Source organism: Schistocerca cancellata, chromosome 1 (assembly GCF_023864275.1).
Source record: "Schistocerca cancellata isolate TAMUIC-IGC-003103 chromosome 1, iqSchCanc2.1, whole genome shotgun sequence".
Classification (NCBI taxonomy): domain Eukaryota; kingdom Metazoa; phylum Arthropoda; class Insecta; order Orthoptera; family Acrididae; genus Schistocerca; species Schistocerca cancellata.
Window position 1 is genome coordinate 1,050,166,782 of NC_064626.1, and position 22,459 is coordinate 1,050,189,240.

At 39.7% G+C, this 22,459-nt stretch overlaps 1 protein-coding gene across 1 annotated transcript in view; it reads left to right on the top strand.

The window, feature by feature from the left end:
• Window positions 1–22,459, top strand: part of LOC126090494 (uncharacterized) — a 687,867-nt gene that overhangs the window by 653,798 nt on the left and 11,610 nt on the right. Inside the window, exons 4-7 of the mRNA XM_049906991.1 lie at window positions 3,371–3,552; window positions 4,583–4,780; window positions 6,560–6,718; window positions 15,778–15,930. Of these exons, the coding sequence (XP_049762948.1) occupies window positions 3,371–3,552; window positions 4,583–4,780; window positions 6,560–6,718; window positions 15,778–15,930 (692 nt within the window). The remainder of the gene's footprint in view (window positions 1–3,370; window positions 3,553–4,582; window positions 4,781–6,559; window positions 6,719–15,777; window positions 15,931–22,459) is intronic.

Genomic DNA, 22,459 nt, shown 5'->3' on the forward strand with positions numbered 1-22,459 from the left:
TGGCAGCTATCTTGTGAGTTAACCGAGCGTAACACGGTTCATGAGCCACTCAGATCACAGAACCTTATTCATGTTTGTCAGCTTGACTTCACATCTTCCTTGCAATAAAGTTTTGGTGGCATATGCATTAAAACACAGACATGGGTGAGTTGATTTACAAATGAGGTTCTGTTAATAAAGTCTTAGTATTACACAATTTGGGCAATACTGTTTTCATAAGCCAATGTAAGCTGTATGACAAAGAGTACATGGTACTTCAGAATCTTATCCCCTTTTTCTATCCTTGTTACAGATAAAACTGTAAAGAAAGACTGTCAGTACTGCTCTGTACATGCTTGAATTCCTCTAATTTGTGCCCTTGTCTTCAATGTGCTACACATACACTGATGAGGCAAAATATTGTGATCACCTGCATAACAGCACCTTCGTCCACCTTTATAATGCAATACCACAGCCATTGGGTGCAATATGTATTTGCCAAGTCCTTGGTATGTGGCACCATATGTCTGTGCACAGGCCACACCATTCCTGTAAATTATGTGTTGGTGGTTCATGTTCCACTGGCTTCAGATCAGGTGAATTTGGCACCCAAGACATGCTTCTCAAACCACTATATCATGATTCTGGCCTTGTGACATGGATAGTTACACTGCTGGAAGATACCATAGCCATTGGAGAAGATATCAGTCCTGAAGGGATGCAGGTAGCTCACAATAATGCTGTGGAAGACATCAAATATGAAGGGATGCAAGTGGTTGACAATAATGTTCATGTAGTGCACAGCTGGCATCTTACACTTGATTACTACCACAAGTCCGTAGGTGAATGTCTCCCATTGCTTAATATTCCCCCATTGGCCAACATCTACGACGTGGTGCTTATTTGGAGCCTCCATTTGCCTAGATGATGGCATATCCAGGCACAACAATCGATGTTGCAGCCGAAGATACCTGATTCATCTGACCAGGCAATGTGTTTCCACTGAGCCAATGTGCAGTATCAGTTATTCTGCGGCCATAGTAATCTTAATTGATGGTGTTGTTGGGTCAGCTTGGAAACACATAGGTGCCATCTGTTGCACAACCCCTTTCAACAATGTGCACTAAATGCTGTACTTCAAAACACTTGTAACCGTACCAGCATTGTACTCGTACTCTTATTCTCAGACCTGCCTAGATTGCCACATATCCTGATTTACAGAATGTACACTACTGGCCATTAAAATTGCTACACCAAGAAGAAATGCAGATGATAAACGGGTATTCATTGGACAAATATATTATACTAGAACTGACATGTGATTACATTTTCACGCAATTTGGGTGCATAGATCCTGAGAAATCAGTACCCAGAACAACCACCTCTGGCCATAATAACGACCTTGATATGCCTGGGCATTGAGTCAAACAGAGCTTGGATGACGTGTACAGGTACAGCTGCCCATGCAGCTTCAACACGATACCACAGTTCATCAAGACTAGTGACTGCCGCATTGTCACGAGCCAGTTGCTCAGCGACCATTGAACAGACGTTTTCAATTGGTGAGAGATCTGGAGAATGTGCTGGCCAGGGCAGCGGTCGAACATTTTCTGTATCCAGAAAGGCCCGAGACGTGTAACCAATGGCACCCCATACCATCAAGCCGGGTGATACGCCAGTATGGCGATAACGAATACATACTTCCAATGTGCGTTCACCGCGATGTCGCCAAACACGGATACCATCATGATGCTGTAAACAGAACCTGGATTCATCCAAAAAAAGACATTTTTCCATTTGTGCACCCAGGTTCGTCGTTGAGTACACCATCGCAGGTGCTCCTGTCTGTGATGCAGCATCAACGGTAACCGCAGCCGTGGTCTCCGAGCTGATAGTCCATGCTGCTGCAAACGTCGTCGAACTGTTCGTGGAAATGGTTGTTGTCTTGCAAACGCCCCCATCTCTTGACTCAGGGATCGAGAAGTGGCTGCACGATCCGTTACAGCCATGCGGATAAGATGCCTGTCACGGGCAAGTGCTCTACCAACTGAGCTACCCAAGCACGACTCACGCCCCGTCCCCACAGCTTTACTTCTGCCAGTACCTCGTCTCCTACCTTCCAAACTTTACAGAATATCCTTTCTTTCAGTAGGAGACGAGGTACTGGCAGAAGTAAAGCTGTGGGGACGGGGCATGAGTCATGCTTGGGTAGCTCAGTAGGTAGAGCACTTGCCCGCGAAAGGCAAAGGTCCCGAGTTCGAGTCTCAGTTCAAACGGTTCAAATGGCTCTGAGCACTATGGGACTTAACATCTATGGTCATCAGTCCCCTAGAACTTAGAACTACGTAAACCTAACTAACCTAAGGACATCACACACATCCATGCCTGAGGCAGGATTCGAACCTGCAACCAAAGCAGTCGCGTGGCTCCGGAGTGAGTGCCTAGAACTGCTAGACCACCGCGGCCGGCTGAGTCTCAGTCCGGCACACAGTTTTAATCTGCCAGGAAGTTTCATATCAGCGCATACTCCGCTGTAGAGTGAAAATTTCATCCTAGAAACATCCCCCAGGCTGTGGCTAAGCCATGTCTCTGCAATATCCTTTCTTTCAGGAGTGCTAGTTCTGCAAGGTTCGCAGGAGAGCTTCTGTAAAGTTTGGAAGGTAGGAGACGAGGTACTGGCAGAAGTAAAGCTGTGGGGACGGGGCATGAGTCGTGCTTGGGTTGCTCAGTTGGTAGAGCACTTGCCCGTGAAAGGCGAAGGTCCCGAGTTCGAGTCTCAGTCCAGCACACACTTTAAATCTGCCAGGAAGTTTCGAAGTCACTTGTGTCCATGGATTTCCCCATATCATCACTAGAATGGTTCCCTACTTGTCTTTGCTCGACTTTTATATTTTCCTTATCATATGATGTGTCTGCAGTGCCACCACATGGCATTCAGTCTCATGACAGTGGATGTCAGTATATGTTGGAGGAAGTAATATGTTTCTTAACATGTACTGCATTCTGGATGTCAGTATATGTTGGAGGAAGTAATATGTTTCTTAACATGTACTGCATTGTGGACTCTTGGAACTTTAGCAGTGAAGTATATTCACTCATTCCCAGAGATAAAAAGGCACACTAGTTGCCACTGTGGCTACAGCTAATCTGCAGTACTGTTGTGATTCATTCAAAATGCACTTCTTTTTAACTTACACAGCCCTGTCAGCCACGTATCTTTTGCTATATGTTACTGCTATTATTAGGTTTATGTTTTCAAATTTACAAATTACTTTTTAAATCAATTGATTTGGGTGTTTTCTGGAAACTTCGATCTGCAGATAGGGAATAGGGGAGAAGTACACGATGAGAGTGCAGTTGCAGCTTTCTCAGTGAATCTTCTGCATTTCAGATGGCAAGTATTGAGGTGTCATTGTCAACAACTGCCACAACGACTCCTCGCCGTAAGAAGGTGGCAGCCAGTAGTACAGGCTCTGCAGGCGGTGTACAACTCCAGAGGGCTTCCAGAGATGTGGCTCGTGAGCTGGAGGCACTGCGCAATGCACTACGGGATAAGGAGAACGTCATACAAAGGTATCTGGTTTGGCAATCACACACACACACACACACACACACACACCCCTCACATGCCAGGGTTTTTTAAGTGTCAAAGTGTGCATTCAATGTCATATGAGTTATTTAGAAACAATTTTTACAGTGGTTATTGACATTTCAGGGAAGCATAGTTATATATTGTATCGTAATACATACTAAATTATATATTAATCTATACACTATCAACTAACAAATGAATGTGTATAAAGAACACATTACAAGAGCAAATATAACATTTCTTGGATAAAGGTTTAATTAGTCTTATGAATTAATTAGTAAAGTGGATTATCATTTGATGAGTTTTCAGCTTTTTTGAATAGGTAATAAGCCTTTTTTCTAAGCTATTTTTGTGTTTTATTTTTGAAGACATTTAGTGGCAAATGATGTGCCTGTGAAAGTGATGTATTAAATGGCTCTGTACTAGAAACTCACAGTGTATCTATCCACTTAAAATGAGGCCTATAAAACGATATAGTTATGTAAATATCAGAAATGGACCAGATGACTTCCTCCTGCCAGAGAAGTTATTCCAGGTGTAACTTTATTTGTATAACCATTCCAAGTTAATTCTCTAATGACAGACTTAATCTTCATAAATATTCATCTTTTTCTGTATTCTTGTTCCATGTGTTTCACAGAGGCTCATACTTGAATAGGCTGCATGTAAATTTGAACTTGTGAATGAGTTGTAGAGGGGTGCGTGCCAAACTGAGCCCTACAAAACTAATAACAACATTTAAGCTAAACATTTCTCATGAATATCGTTGTTTACTGAATGGAAATGACATTTATGTGCTGCCTTGTTTTTCTGTAATGTTTTGTTGTATAGTAAAAAATGTCTGATGTGACTGTAACTACACTGTGGACTAAATACTGCACATAACTTAAGAATTTCATAACCAGAACCCATACACATTTTTTTTTTTTTTTTTTTGCCTTTGAATGTGTGTTGTTCTTCATTCTAATTGTAGTGGCAGCTAGGTAGTTGTTTATAACCGTTGTGTTGCAGTCTGAAAGGCCAGCTGTGCAACCCAGGAAGGCCAGGAGGCATAAATTTCTTGCGAGGCGGGGGCTCAGTGCCCCTGGCCAGTGACTGTGAGCGGCGTGCAGCCCGTGATCGTCTCAACAGGCTACGCCAGGACATGGACAACAAGCGGCTTGCAATTAAGAATCTGGCTCTGGCACTCGAACGGCTGGATGTCTCAGAGTAAGCTTCCTTAGTAAATACCTAATTTGTGCAGATTTTGCTTTATGTGAGTCACAACCTGACTGATCACCCTATTTTTATTTCTTCAGATAAACAATGAAATTAAACTGGATGTTACTGTTAAAACTATACAGCTGTGTGTGTGTGTGTGTTTTTTTTTTTTTTTTTTTTTTTTTTGGGGGGGGGGGGGATATCAGATGACTAGGAGGATATGGAAACATGATGTCACACTGGCGTACATGCATTGTATAGTCAGAGTGGAGAAACTGGCATACACTGTGCTGTATGCCAGTACCTTGCTTTGTGAAAAATCCTGCAACACACCCAGTATCTTGCTTTGTGAAAGATTCTGCAACACACAGACTGATAACACTGAAGCAGGATATGTGACAGCAAATAAGAGATTGTACTCTCATTGTAGGTTGGAGCTAGGTATTCTGTAAGCTCCTGAACTTTGATTTACAGCCTGGCCATGCATACAAGCTAAAAATGTCAAACACATTTATTTCACATGCCACAGTTGAGTAGAATGTACCGCTCAGTGAATGTATGGTCTTCATAAAGCTTAAGCATTATTTATGAAAGAAGGAAAAAGAGAGGAAATGAAGGCATTACTTCAAGACTGAAGAATCTACATTGTATCTCCACTATTCACACTTAAGTGTTTGGCAGAGTGGTTCACAGAACCACTTTCAGACTATTTCTTGACCATACCACTCTGGAATAGTGTGTGGGAAAAATGAGCATCCAAATCTTCCCATGTAAGCTCCAATTTGTTCTATTTTATTATGATGGTATTTCTCCCTATGTAGGTGAGAGTCAATAAAATGTGTTTGTATTCAGAGGAAGAAGTTGGTAAATGAAATTGTGTGAAAAGACCTTGCCACAACAGAACATGCCTTTATTTTAACAATTGCCACGCCAATTCCCGTATCACATATGTAACGCTCTCTCCCTTATGTCACGATAATACAGATAATGGAGTGACATGGCAAACAATGCTTTGCGAGTATGGATATTTTACTCTGTAGTGAGGTATGTTGCAATATGTGTATCAGATTGAGGCTCAAATCTGGATCCATAAACTAAGAACAAAAATGGAGTTAATTCACATATATATGCATTTCTAGGTGTCCATTGAGTTACATGTTGTATTTTGGCACAACATTTTGACAAGTGCCACTAGACACTTTTCGTGGCTAGTATGAACAATACATTTTGATATATTACCTATATTGACCATAACCAGATTGAACCTCCAACAGCAAGGCTGCAGTCCTAACAAGTAAAACATCTGAGCTCATCAATTGTAGAATCTGATGATAGTGACTCATCTCATCCTTGAAATACTGTACCAAAACAAAACTAGAAAACTGGACAATGATCTTCCAAGTTGGAAAAGGCAAGAGTTGGAATGAGTGTGTGTGATAGAGAGAGAGTGAGTGAGTGAGTGAGAGAGAGAGAGAGAGAGAGAGAGAGAGAGAGAGAGAGAGAGAGAGAGAGAGAGAGAGAACTGGTAAACTTGTGACATGTCTCAATGTATGTGACAGTATGTTTAATATCCTTGTTATTTATGGAACATATGAGTAACTAATTAGCTTAAAACTCATAGGCAATGGATTAATAGGTTTTGAGTTTCCGATCATCTCACAAATGTAAATTTCACTGTGTTATATCAGTACTTATTTTTGTATTATTGTCAAAGATTACAATAGTTGGAATAACAGTAGTGTAAAATGTGTTGTGTATGAAAGTAACACACATTTGGTAATTTTACAGTAATATTGATGCGCGAATCCAGCAAGCTGAACTGGAGTTTCAGCTTGGTCGTGAGGAGCTGAATCTACTTAGTCTTCTGGAGGAAGCACGGGCACTGCAAACTTCATTGGAAGAAATTGACAGTGCACGAAATTCTCCAGAGAATGCATCTTTGTTCAGGTCAGTCTGTGTTCTCATCAAAATAAATTAAATGTTGTTCTTGGATTTCACTATACACATGGTCATTGCATTACGTATTTTTTTAAAAACGCAAGTATTACTGATCCTTCAAATGACAAGTGACTTTGGTCCTGTGCTTTAATCTTTGAAAAAAAAATTGTTTATTCAGAAAAAACATTCAGAATTCAGAGCTTAGTGAACAAATTTTGTGGGCTACACTACATAGATGTTGACAGCTGTAAGATACCTCCACTACATCTTTTCTGTGGGAGAGAAGCTAAGCTAAGCTAAGGTCACTGTGATGGACTTCGAATTTTATTTAGTGCAGCTTGGAAAATGAGTGTGTTGTGTCATGTTTAATTTCAGTGATACTTACAATGAAAGTCTCAAATGTTCAAAGAGCATTATGGCCGACAAATGGCAGCATATGCAAAACTGCTACACAAAAAAAGTGTGAGCAAAATTAATATTGCCACATCACTAAAGACATGCACTGTAGTTGAACAAAGATCTAACACACACCTTTTGTGTACACCCATTGCAGCCTTAACAGCATGAAATTGTTGTTGGTGATTTACGTCTTCCCCTGGAATAGATATACAAGGGGTTTCGGATCTGAAAACTGCATCACTTACCTGACTAACACTTTGCTTTTGTGTTCCACATACCAAATAGTAATGCTGGATACTGTTGCAGCAGTGGAAATGCCAAAGACAAATGCCTTATACAGGGTGTTACAAAAAGGTACGGCCAAACTTTCAGGAAACATTCCTCACACACAAAGAAAGAAAATATGTTATGTGGACAAGTGTCCGGAAATGCTTACTTTCCATGTTAGAGCTCATTTTATTACTTCTCTTCAAATCACATTACTCATGGAATGGAAACACACAACAGGAGAACGTACCAGCGTGACTTCAAACACTTTGTTACAGGAAATGTTCAAAATGTCCTCCGTTAGCGAGGATACATGCATCCACTCTCTGTCGCATGGAATCCCTGATGCGCTGATGCAGCCCTGGAGAATGGCGTATTGTATCACAGCCGTCCACAATACGAGCACGAAGAGTCTCTACAATTGGTACCGGGGTTGCGTAGACAAGAGCTTTCAAATGCCCCCATAAATGAAAGTCAAGAGGGTTGAGGTCAGGAGAGCGTGGAGGCCATGGAATTGGTCCGCCTCTACCAATCCATCGGTCACTGAATCTGTTGTTGAGAAGCGTACGAACATGTCAACTGAATTGTGCAGGAGCTCCATCGTGCATTATCCACATGTTGTGTCGTACTTGTAAAGGCACATGTTCTATCAGCACAGGTAGAGTATCCCGTATGAAATAATGATAACGTGCTCCTTTGAGCGTAGGTGGAAGAACATGGGGCCCAATCAAGACATCACCAACAATGCCTGCCCAAACGTTCACAGAAAATCTGTGTTGATGACGTGATTGCACAATTGCGTGCGGATTCTCGTCAGCCGACACATGTTGATTGTGAAAATGCACAATTTGATCACGTTGGAATGAAGCCTCATCCGTAAAGAGAACATTTGCACTGAAATGAGGATTGACACATTGTTGGATGAACCGTTCGCAGAAGTGTACCCATGGAGGCCAATCAGCTGCTGATAGTGCCTGCACACGCTGTACATGGTACGGAAACAACTGGTTCTCCCGTAGCACTCTCCATACAGTAACGTGGTCAACGTTACCTTGTACAGCAGCAAATTCTCTGACGCTGACATTAGGGTTATCATTAACTGCACGAAGAATTGCAGGTGTCCTCATCGTTCTAGGTCTTCCCCAGTCGCGAGTCATAGGCTGGAATGCTCCGTGCTCCCTAAGACGCCGATCAATTGCTTCTAACATCTTCCTGTCGGGACACCTTCGTTCTGGAAATCTGTCTCGATACAAACGTACCGCGCCATGGCTATTGCCCCGTGCTAATCCATACATCAAATGTGCATCTGCCAACTCCGCATTTGTAAACATTGCACTGACTGCAAAACCACGTTCGTGATGAACACTAACCTGTTGATGCTACGTACTGATGTGCTTGATGCTAGTACTGTAGAGCAATGAGTCACATGTCAACACAAGCACCAAAGTCAACATTACCTTCCTTCAATTGGGCCAGCTGGCAGTGAATCAAGAAAGTACAGTCCATACTGACGAAACTAAAATGAGCTCTAACATGGAAATTAAGTGTTTCCGGACACATGTCCAAATAACATCTTTTCTTTATTTGTATTCCACTAGGTGAATAATGGCCAAGTCCTGCCTCAGTTACAAGATTCGCGAACATTTAGAAATCTTTCGATGGATTTCACATATATAACACTACAGACTGTTGAGGCATATGTATTCTGTCTCAGGGGTGGATCGCATGTTAGTGGCAGGAAAGGCATCCATCCACCTCTTAAATTAACCTTGCCAAATCTGTTCATAGTCATTCTGATACTCCACTAGTGTGAGGCAAAGGCACAAGAAAAGAAAGAAACTGGTTCAAAATATAGAAAACTAGTAAAAACCCAACTCTTCAGAGAATAGTAACTCCCATGTGTACACACACACACACACACACACACACACACACACACACACACAATTTTTAACTGTAATACTTGCCTTATTGTGTTAGACTTTGAACTTAAGATTATACTGTACCTCTTAATGAGTAGATTATGACAGCATTTTAAATTTCAAATTCAGTAAATAATTACATGAAATACTGAAAATCAAATTTTTGTTGCCCCTGGGAGCTGTCAGAGAGGTAACCTAAAACTAATACTGCTTCTGGTAATGTACAGATTATCTATCATGTGCTGTAATTGTACATTGCGCCAGTGAGATGGATGTTACGTTAACTCGTAGTTGAAGTAGAAATCTGTATGTTGATGTTTAAGGAGATTTTAGTGCCAGTTTTAGGTTAAAAATAAAGGGTTATTTGAATGGACAACACAAAACATTCATCTCATGGACTAAAAATAAGAAGTATCAAAAGATAATTTTCTAGAGTAGTGCTGTGGGCGGGTGTAATGCTCTACCCTGTGTTGCCAGTTACCAGTGTAGGCAATGACTTGAGTGTGAAGTGCAGGACATTGACAGAGAGCATAGTGGCGACCCTCGCAAAGTATTCTGTCACTCTTGGTGCAGAATGATATAGATGTGGTGAGAGCCAGGGAAGTAAAATACCCAGGGTGAACCAAAGTTATTATCAATATCTATTTACCACAGGTAATGGAAAGAAAATCTTCAAAAATTACCAGCTACTCCATGTTGGGGATCGCACGAGGGTCCAACCAGTCCGTCATGGATCTTGGACAGTGGAATGAGGGAAGCATGCATTGGGAGATTATGTTAAACATAGCCAAGAACCAGTTCTGATTGAGGTCAGAGTACCAAAAAGCAAGAATCAATATTGGAAAGCTGGAATCCAGTGCCAATAGAGCATTGCATGGGCAGTTTTTGAAGAAGATCAAAGGTAAAACAGATATGGTAAGATCTGTTTTTGGCTGACAGATGAAACCATAAAGAAGGAAACAGAAGAACTGATTATTTGTGTGTGAGGAATGTTTCCCGAAAGTTTGGCTGTACCTTTTTGTAACACTCTGTATATGCAAAGCCACAGAGAGCACTTAACAAATTCCTACAAACTTTAAGCACAGTTTCAAACCTTTTCTAAAATTTTCTCACTTATATTTTTAACATCGAATATTGAATACATTAACTCATTTGTAAAGTAATCAGTTATTTCAAGCTGTTTTATACACTATACGTGTATAGTGTTGATTCAGAATAGAGACCCACCCAGATAGCTGTGCCTGTTAAACTGCGACTTCTGGGATGGGGAGATGTGCTGGCTCTGGATCGGATCCACCCAGTGCATCAATGACAAGGGTCGATATACCGGCCAACCCCTGGATGTGGTTTTTAGGCAGTTTCCCATATTCCACTAGGTGAATAATGGCCAAGTCCTGCCTCAGTTACAAGATTCGCGAACATTTAGAAATCTTTCGATGGATTTCACATATATAACACTACAGACTGTTGAGGCATATGTATTCTGTCTCGGGGGTGGATCACATGGTAGTGGCAGGAAAGGCATCCATCCAGCTCTTAAATTAACCTTGCCAAATCTGTTCATAGTCATTCTGATACTGCACTAGTGTGGGGCAAAGGCACAAGAAAAGAAAGAAACTGGTTCAAAATATAGAAAACTAGTAAAAACCCGACTCTTCAGAGAATAGTAACTCCCATGTGTACACACACACACACACACACACACACACACACACACACACACACACACACAATTTTTAACTGTAATACTTGCCTTATTGTGTTAGACTTTGAACTTAAGATTATACTGTACCTCTTAATGAGTAAATTATGACAGCATTTTAAATTTCAAATTCAGTCAATAATTACATGAAATACTGAAAATCAAATTTTTGTTGCCCCTGGGAGCTGTCAGAGAGGTAACCTAAAACTAATACTGCTTCTGGTAATGTACAGATTATCTATCATGTGCTGTAATTGTACATTGCGCCAGTGAGATGGATGTTACGTTAACTCTTAGTTGAAGTAGAAATCTGTACGTTGATGTTTAAGGAGATTTTAGTGCCAGTTTTAGGTTAAAAATAAAGGGTTTTTTGAATGGACAACGCAAAACATTCATCTCATGGACTAAAAATAAGAAGTATCAAAAGATGAATTTCTAGAGTAGTGCCAAGTGTGCTTTACCCACGTATGTATTGACCCACATGTGAGTGGTACTGTGATTCAACCACCATGTTAGAAAGATGCTTTAAAAGCAAGGAGAGCTTCATCACAGCTTTAAACAAAGCTAAATGAAACCGAGGTGAGTGCATGGAGAGCAATGTGATGAGTATTCAATAAAGTCAAGAGTCAAATTCTGTCTACTGATGTGATGGAAATTCCAAAGAACTTCTGGGTCTATGTAAAACCAGTAAATGGGCCAAAGTTATCCATCTTGTCACTCAGTGATAACACTTGCCCCAAAATGGAAGACAACACAGCAAGAGTATATCTAGGACCTGAGCTGTGGGTATGGGAGCAACTTATGTTAATTTTGTGGTTAACAATGAAATAGTCTTGAGATTCATGACAAACTGTTCTGGGTACTCTTACTACTAGTTGATACACATTACATATTGTGGCTTTATTTAAACTGGTACACCCATCTGTCTCATGGGGCAGGATGCAAGTTACCCTTCCCTGTCTGTCTCAGTCTCACTGGTTGCAACACTGAGAAGGTAGGTGGCACATTGAATTCCATCTTCTGAAACTGTTTTGCTGAAGGTCATCAACTAAACTACTTCCAAAGTGAGAGATATTGAAATAACTGTCCACAGTACACCACTCAACAGAGGAAGAGCAAGTGGGCCTGAAGGAATATCTGTATGACTTTTTATATAAATATAAGAAACTGTTCTCCTATAAAAAGTGGTTTAGTAGGGATCACTGAAGAATTCCCAATGATTGCAAAAGGTGTGAGTCATTCTCTTTACAAGAATGGTTCTTGGCTGGATGCATGTAACATCATGCCTATGTTGCTGAAATCAGTTTGTGTTAGAATTGTACATTTTATGTATGCACATATTCCACTTTTTCAAAACAGAAAATCTCATTCATAGGAATCAGCTTATAGTCCACAAACACTGACCTTGAGAAATTAAGCTTACGTAATTCATCGTTACAATTCGGAAGATAGTGGATAGTGGTGCCCTGTTTGAAATGTTCATTTCAGTTCCTCATGGTCACCAAGCTTAAGAAATGTTGGACTAATTTTGTGAGTGAACAGACATCCTAGCAAACAGAATTCAATAACTGTTCTTAGTTAGGAGAAAACGTCAGTCGTGAAAGTAGCTTCAGAATAACTTTAAAGGGAAGTGCTACAGGACTGCTGCTGTTAATTTTAAATATAAATAACCTGATGGATAATGCCAAAAGATTCATAAAGCTGTTGTATATATGATTATTGCATGTCAGAAAATTATAGTAAAACGCAAGATGATCTGCAGAGGATCGATGTTTGGTGCCAGGATTGGCAGTGGACCTTCAACATAAACAAATGTAATATACTGTGCATAAATAGCCTCAAAGACCCTTTACTGCTTTGTTAAATGACTGGTGATCAGTCACGGGGAGGAGCCACATTTGTTAAATATCAGTAGTACAAATATGGAGTGATTTAATGTGACATGAATACATAAAACTAGCTGATGGTTGGAAGATAGGTGCCAGACAGATAATTGCACAGTATCCAAAGGAACTGGGCAGGGAGCTGGGTTACAGGTGAGCTATATTTGATGCATAAAATACCCTACACCACACACTATAAGATGGCCTGCTAAATATAAAAGTAGCTGCAGATTCCTATCTCGTTCATGATACATGCTTAATGTATGAGGGTGGTTTGAAAAGTTCTTGGAACGGGCAGAAAAAAGGACTTACATCACTGAAACTTTTTTTATTTTTCAACGTTTTCCCCTTGTAAACTAATGCACTTCATCCAACAATGTTCCAGTGACTTGATCCCATCTTGAAAACGAGTTTCCTCCAGGCCTGCAAAATAGTTGTCAATTCTGTCTATCAATTCTTCGTTTGAAGTGAATCTTCATCCACCAAGAAAAATTTTTAGTTTTGGGAAGAGATGTAAGTCTGATGGAGCCATATTAGGTGAATAAGGCAGGTGTAGCAACAATTCATATCTTAGTTTGTGTAATTTTGCATGGTGACGGCACTTGTGCCAGAGCGCTTGTCAATAGGCATGGCACCATTCTTGCAGATAATTTTTTCATTTCTAATTCTTCAATTAAAATGTGATATACCCTTTCAGATGACATCTAGCAAGCATGAGCAATTTTATGGGCTTCCAATCGGTGATCATCCATGACCATTTTGTGCACTTTAGCATTGATATCTGGAGCAGTGACACATCTTGGCTGACCACTGCGCGAATCATCATCTAAGCTCTCCCAACCAAATTTGAATTCATTTGTCCACTTGGCAACAGTTTAATATGAAGGGGCAGAGTCCTTCAGTGTAGTCTGGAAATCGGCATTAATGTCCTTTGCTTTCATACCTTTATTTACAAAGTACTTCATCACTGCTTGAATCTCGATTTTTTTCATTTTCACAAATCACTATGCGGGAACAACAAAAGAGCCACATCACCGCCACAGATCTTTTCCAAGAGCACAGACATGACACGTGTCTACAGGCAAAGATCCAATGAATATTATGTGAACAACTTGCGCTAGCACTGATCACTTGTGGTGACTCCGAGAACTTTTCAAACCACTCTTATACAAGCAGTAAGCTAAATCTGCAGCCAACTGTTCTCACAAGCTGTGGCAGGTGTGTATAGGGGAACATTCAACAAAGGTGGGGTAACGTGCAGTGGTAAGAAGCAATATACCACATGACACTCCACCCAGTAGCGTCTTTCTGCCATATCTGAGTGTAACATGTACAGCAGGGTGAATTTAGTGTTGATTTTCAGGTCAGTTTAGATATGGTGAGGTTACTTAGTCACTATAGTGTTTATTATGGGAGGCATAACACATACATTACAAGTATTATGTTAAGAAGCAAAAGTGATCATTTTACAGGCATATAAACTTGGCTAGCCAGAGTCAGAAGCAGAAACTGTGGGCGGGTGTAACGCTCTACCCCGTGTTGCCAGTTACCAGTGTAGGCAACGACTTGAGTGTGAAGTGCAGGACATTGACAGAGAGCATAGTGGCGACCCTCGCAAAGTATTCTGTCACTCTTGGTGCAGAATGATATAGATGTGGTGAGAGCCAGGGAAGTAAAATACCCAGGGTGAACCAAAGTTATTATCAATATCTATTTACCACAGGTAATGGAAAGAAAATCTTCAAAAATTACCAGCTACTCCATGTTGGGGATCGCACGAGGGTCCAACCAGTCCGTCATGGATCTTGGACAGTGGAATAAGGGAAGCATGCATTGGGAGATTATGTTAAAAATAGCCAAGAACCAGTTCTGATTGAGGTCAGAGTACCAAAAAGCAAGAATCAATATTGGAAAGCTGGAATCCAGTGCCAATAGAGCATTGCATGGGCGGTTTTTGAAGAAGATCAAAGGTAAAACAGATATGGTAAGATCTGTTTCTGGCTGACAGATGAAACCATAAAGAAGGAAACAGAAGAACTGATTATTATCGTATGGGAACAAGCCGCAGAAGAGAAATTATTGCTCTCAAACAGCTGTCAATTTAAGCTCTCAGAAGAAACAGGTGTGCAATTAAATCTCAACAAAACAAAATATTTTGTGCGCACCTGTACATGAAAGTCCACACTGAAACCTTCAGATAAGTAAAAAAATTTAAATATCTGAGAATCTTTTACAATATAGCAAGTTATGAAAAATATGAAATTAAAATTAGAATTCAGAACACAAGCCATACTATGGCACAAATGATCAGCTGGAACTTATGCCGAAATTGCTATCAGTGGTGCCAAAGAACTGGTGGGTCCGTAAGTCAGAAAGAGTTGAAAACGAACATGCGAAATTACTGTGGGACTTCAAAATTCAGGCAGTTCAAATGTTGGAACGCAACATACCAGACATCTGGCATAAACCAGTGTATGTCATCCCAGTGATTTGCAGCACATTGTGAGCAGTGCCAAAATGTCTTAGTGGCTACTTGCAAACAATTGGTATTCACAAAATTCATCTGCCAATACATCATGCAGTCCTAGACACTGAGGAAGAGTCCAACTAGTCAAAATACAAAATACAGCATAGTAATCTCATTATCTGTATTTACAGCTATAGTCACACTTGCATATATGCATGAGAAACTGATTTCACACCACTACATAAAGTAATAACTATAATTTAGTCTGTTTCTCTGAAATAATTTGTATCTCCATTTCTGTGCTCATTAATAGTTCACACAAAAAAAGTGTGTTGTGACAATGAAGAGCAATGTGAGCTATTTGCTGCTCTTCTTTGTAGTTTTCTCTGTCATTGAAATGAGTTAATATCAAAAGGATCTCTTTTCAGCTGTGTGAGTGGTGCAGATCGAGTGACACTGCATGCTATCTCTGTGGACTATGATGTGAAGAGCCCACGGTTTGGAGCCAGTACCCGTGACTCTGCCCCAGGACTGTATGTTGAATGGGCTGCTGCGGACTGTGGCATCATCAAGGGTGACAGGTAATGTGTGACAGAGTTTTCTTCATATCTCCTCAGTGCAAGGCACTTGAAGGGCTAAATGTAAAGTAGAGCAGTAGACAAATATCTTCTTGGATCAAACATATGCATTTCATTATGAGGACTATGTTATAGTTTTGCACAAGTTAGAGTATTATGCAATTAAAAAAAAGTTCACAAATTGTTGTTTCCATATATAGCAAACATGAAGTGGGTGGGTGTCCTCCAATGTCAAAAAACAAGAAATAGATTTCCATCTGACTGAGGCACTGTTAATTCCCGGGGCTCTGCAGGTTTTTATTCTACGTCCATTCCTTTTATTGCTATGTTTCAATTATATGGCACTCAACAAAAAGAGTGCTTAAAAAATACCACAGTGTGAAATATAAGGCCATATCTTATGTAAAAGAGACTGTTGCTTAACTGCAACAAAACACAGCGATCACGCAAAACTGCTGTAAAAGTGTTGTTTTGTTGTCACACATCAGAAATCAGGGAGTATAACATTTAATTTTCTAGGGACTAAAAGTAGATAAGCTTACTTGGAAAACAATATGTGGAAATTAGGTGCTGCTGTCTTCATAATAATAATAATAATAATTCAGACAAGCGCCATCATGGTCGGGGACGACGCTTGAACCCTATGCCCGCCCACAATGGTAATGACACTGCTAGCCAACTGGAAAATGATTTAAATCCAAATAGAGGTGTTTTGCAGGATATGCTTCCTGCAACCACCCTAGAAGGAAAACAAAGACAGAGAATGAGATGGTCAGATGAAGTTAATCGACACCTCATGTTCTGTTACTACCAAGCAACAAACCTAGGAACCAACACAACTGGATACAGATCACAAGTATACACAACATTTATTACCAGATACCCAGAATTAAAATTTTTAACAGAACAACGACTAGCTGATCAGATCCGTGTAATAATCAAAAATAACAGGACACCCCAGTCAGAATTAGAAACATCAAACAACAAGTACAACAAATACTGGAACAAAATAATGTGCAATCAGAAGAAGAAGAAAATACAGTAATGGACTCAAACAAAGGACAAACAAAGGACAACACGCATCAATTAAACAATCAGAGGAAAACGAAATCTGAAGACAGCCACCAGAACAAGCACAAATAGAACACGAAGTGACACACATGTTAGATATAGAAGAAAAATTTCAGCTGACATATATAGAATACAAAGACACAAATACAGACATTAGACCATTCTTGCATAGACCCCCAAATAAACCCACAAGTCGAAACAACAATAAAAACTATCAACACAATCATACACAACAAAATAAATGAAAACACAACTATGGAAGAGTTACAACTACTGCTTTATATAGGAGCACTCGCTACACTAAATATATACACTAGGCAGAGATCAGAACCAACCAACACACAGAAGAAACCCACAAAATCAGCATGGCAACACAGGCTACAGATCAGAATAGAAAAACTGAGAAAAGACATCGGACAGCTAACACAATTTATAAGAAATGAAATGTCAGAAAAAAAACGAAAAAGGTTAGGTAAAAACTCACAACAAGAAGCGATAGAGCAATTAGGTGAAAAGAAGCAGAAATTACAAGCATTGGCCAAGTGACTTAGAAGATACAAAAAAAAGTGAAAATAGAAGGAAACAAAACCAAACATTCAACACAAACCAAAAGAAATTTTACCAGATAATAGATAACACACACATTAAAATAGACAGTCCACCAAACATAACAGACATGGAACGCTTCTGGAGCAACATATGGTCAAACCCGGTACAACATAACAGGCATGCACGGTGGATACAAGCAGAAACAGACACATAAAAGATGATACCACAAATGCCTGAAGTGATAATTTTGCAACATGAAGTCACCCAAGCAATTAATTCTACTCACAATTGGAAAGCTCCTGGAAAAGATAAAATAGCAAATTTCTGGCTACAGAAGTTCACCTCAACACATTCACATCTAACTAAATTATTTAACAGTTACATTGCAGCCGGCTGGAGTGGCCATGCGGTTCTAGGCGCTGCAGTCTGGAACCGAGCGACCGCTACGGTCGCAGGTTCGAATCCTGCCTCGGGCATGGATGTGTGTGATGTCCTTAGGTTAGTTAGGTTTAATTAGTTCTAAGTTCTAGATGACTGATGACCTCAGAAGTTAAGTCGCATAGTACTCAGAGCCATTTGAGTTACATTGCAGAGCCATACACATTCCCTGATACACTTACACTTGGAATAACTTATCTGAAACCTAAAGATCAAGCAGACACAGCAAACCCAGCTAAATATCGCCCCATAACATGCCTACCAACAATATACAAAATATTAACTTCAGTCATTACACAGAAATTAATGACACATACAACACAGAACAAAATTATAAATGAAGAACAAAAAGGCTGTTGCAAAGGAGCACGAGGATGTAAAGAGCAACTGATAATAGATGCAGAGGTGACATATCAAGCTAAAACTAAACAAAGGTCGCTACACTACGCGTACATTGATTACCAAAAAGCTTTTGATAGTGTACCCCACTCATGGTTACTACAAATATTGGAAATATACAAAGTAGATCCTAAATTGATACAGTTCCTAAACACAGTAATGAAAAATTGGAAGACCACACTTAATATCCAAACAAATTCAAATAATATCACACCACAGCCAATACAGATTAAGCGAGGAATATACTAAGGAGACTCATTAGGTCCTTTCTGGTTCTGCCTTGCTCTGAACCCACTATCCAACATGCTAAATAATACAAATTATGGATACAATGTTACTGGAACATACCCACACAAAATCACACATTTGCTGTACATGGATGATCTAAAACTACTGGCAATAACAAATCAACAACTCAACCAATTACTAAAGATAACAGAAGTATTCAGCAATGATATAAATATGGTTTTTGGAACAGACAAATGTAAGAAAAATAGCATAGTCAAGGGAAAACACATTAAACAAGATGATCACATATTGGATAACCACAGCGACTGCATAGAAGCAATGGAAAAACAGATGCCTATAAATATCTAGGATACAGACAAAAAATAGGAATATATAATGCAAGTATTAAAGAAGAACTAAAAGAAAAATATAGACAAAGACTAACAAAAATACTGAAAACAGAATTGACAGCAAGAAACAAGACAAAAGCTATAAATACTTATGCTATATCAATATTGACCTACTCATTTGGAGTAGTGAAATGGAGTAACACAGATCTAGAAGCACTCAATACACTTACACGATCACAATGCTACAAATATAGAATACATCACATACATTCAGCAACAGAAAGATTCACATTAAGCAGAAAGGAAGGAGGAAGGGGATTTATCGATATAAAAAACCTACATTATGGACAGGTAGACAATTTAAGAAAATTCTTTCTAGAACGAACAGAAACTAGCAAAATACACAAAGCAATCACTCATATAAATACATCGGCTACACCACTGCAATTTCATCACCACTTCTACAACCCTTTAGATCACATAACATCACCAGATACGAAGAAAGTAAATTGGAAAAAGAAAACACTACATGGCAAGCACCCGTATCATCTAACACAGCCACACATCGATCAGGACGGATCCAACACATGGCTAAGAAAAGGCAATATATACAGTGAGACGGAAGGATTCATGATTGCAATACAGGATCAAACAATAAACACCAGATATTACAGCAAGCATATTATTAAAGATCCCAATACCACAACAGATAAATGCAGACTTTGCAAACAACAAATAGAAACAGTAGATCACATCACAAGTGGATGTACAATACTAGCAAATACAGAATACCCCAGAAGACATGACAATGTAGCAAAAATAATACATCAACAGCTTGCCTTACAACATAAACTTATAAAACAACACGTCCCACATACAAGTATGCACCACAAAATGTACTGGAGAATGATGAATACAAATTATACTGGAACAGAACCATTATAACAGATAAAAGAACACCACATAACAAACCTGACATCATACTCACCAATAAAAAGAAGAAATTAACACAACTAATCGAAATATCCATACCCAATACAACAAATATACAAAAGAAAACAGGAGAAGAAATTGAAAAATACATCCAACTGGCTGAGGAAGTCAAGGACATGTGGCATCAGGATAAAGTTGACATTATACCAATTATACTATCAACTATAGGAGTCATACCACACAATATCCACCAGTACATCAATGCAATACAGCTACATCCAAACTTATATATACAACTACAGAAATCCGTAATTATTGATACATGTTCAGTTACCCGAAAGTTCCTAAATGCAATATAACATATACCGTACAGTTAAAAGGAAGTCACGCTTGATCAAGGTCCGCGTCACTTTCCATTTTTGACCAGACATAACGCCTGAGACAAGAAAGAAATAGTAATAACCATAGCCACTGACATGATATTTAAAAATTGTTTATCTCACTTATTTTCATTTCATAATGTCCTACTGACATCATTTTTGGGGGAAACTCTGAATTTGCAGAGAATATCCTTTAGCCTAGCGTAGGGCACTCAGAGCAGTCTGCAGTGTCGGTTTGCAAATTTTATGCGCATTGTTATCCAGATGTCTTAAACTCGAGTTCTGTCATCCTTTTAAATAATTTCCATTAAGACATTTGTATTTAATAATATGTTATCATTCAAAAATAACAGCAGCAGCCATTCAGTGAACACTAGACAGAAAAACAATTCAGACTTGAATAATACTCTCTTAACCATTGTACAGAAATGTATACACTATTTCGCAGATTCTGTTTTCAGTGTGCTTATTGCATAACTGAAACTGTTATTAACAAAGCTTACGTTTTCAATCTAATTTCAAAGGCTTCCTTGTGGTACTTTTTGCTACAATACTTTATTTATTCATATACTCACACATCCTACATGTAGTGATTTGTTTGAACAACAACTAGTTAGAAGCACCTCATAGTGACAATGGTGAAATATGCACTAATCAAAGTTGTAACAGCCACTAACAAAATTAGACAGAGGAAAAGCAGTAATTCATCTGGTTTTGAGTGTCTGTGGGACAAAGTCAAGTTACTGAAATCTTGTAGTGTTTGAGAAGACCTTCCATAAACTACAGTTGTAACAAGTCACTGATTGCAGGTGTAATTCCTGAAATGCACAGTAATAATGTTCATTTAGAAAAGTGGGGATAAGCAAGTACACATCCATAACATAGCCTTCAATCTTTCAAGTGCTTTTGAATAAGTTGTACATGGTAGAAAATAGGTCCATATTTCAGATGAGGTTTTCTTGTTAGCTTGTCATCTGTAAAAGTTACTATACAAGGGTGTACCAAAGAAAACCCAGAATAACATTGCCGAGGACGGAGCTTGTGTAATACGCAATTCTGCGCTAAGCATGTGTAGTGCAACTCCTTGCCAGTTCAGTGCTGCCTGTGTTGTCAACCTGGCTTGCTCTATTTGCAATGTTTGTTTTTGCTAGCACTGTTTTGTTCTTGTGTCGCATATTTTATGTTAAGTTTAAGTGAACAATGTGCAACTGTGAAATTTTGTTTTCTACCTGGTAACAATGCTCCTGAAACTGTTTTAATGTTGAAAATAGCTTACCAGGTTCACGTTATGGGAAAAATTCAAATGTATGAGTGGTTTGCTCAATTTCAAAATGGCGATATGTTGATTAATGACAAACCTTATTCTCATTTCAAAAGATGAGTATGAAGAATGAAACTTCCTGACAGATTAAAACTGTGTGCCCGACCGAAACTCGAACTCAGGACCTTTGCCTGTCGCGGACAAGCGCTCTACCATCTGAGCTACCGAAGCATGACTCACGCCCGGTACTCACAGCTTTACTTCTGCCAGTACCTTCCAAACTTTACAGAAGCTCTCCTGCGAACCTTGCAGAACTAGCACTCCTGAAAGAAAGGATATTGCGGAGACATGGCTTAGCCACAGCCTGGGGCATGTTTCCAGAATGAGATTTTCACTCTGCAGCGGAGTGTGCGCGGATATGAAACTTCCTGGCAGATTAAAACTGTGTGCCGCTTGCCCACGAAAGGCAAAGGTCCCGAGTTTGAGTCTCGGTCGGGCACACAGTTTTAATCTGCCAGGAAGTTTCATATCAGCGCACACTCCGCTGCAGAGTGAAAATCTCATTCTGGAAACATCCCCCAGGCTGTGGCTAAGCCATGTCTCCGCAATATCCTTTCTTTCAGGAGTGCTAGTTCTGCAAGGTTCGCAGGAGAGCTTCTGTAAAGTTTGGAAGGTAGGAGACGAGGTACTGGCAGAAGTAAAGCTGTGAGTACCGGGCGTGAGTCGTGCTTCGGTAGCTCAGATGGTAGAGCGCTTGCCCGCAAAAGGCAAAGGTCCCGAGTTCGAGTCTCGGTCGGGCACACAGTTTTAATCTGCCAGGAAGTTTCATATCAGCGCACACTCTGCTGCAGAGTGAAAATCTCATTCTGGAAACATCCCCCAGGCTGTGGCTAAGCCATGTCTCCGCAATATCCTTTCTTTCA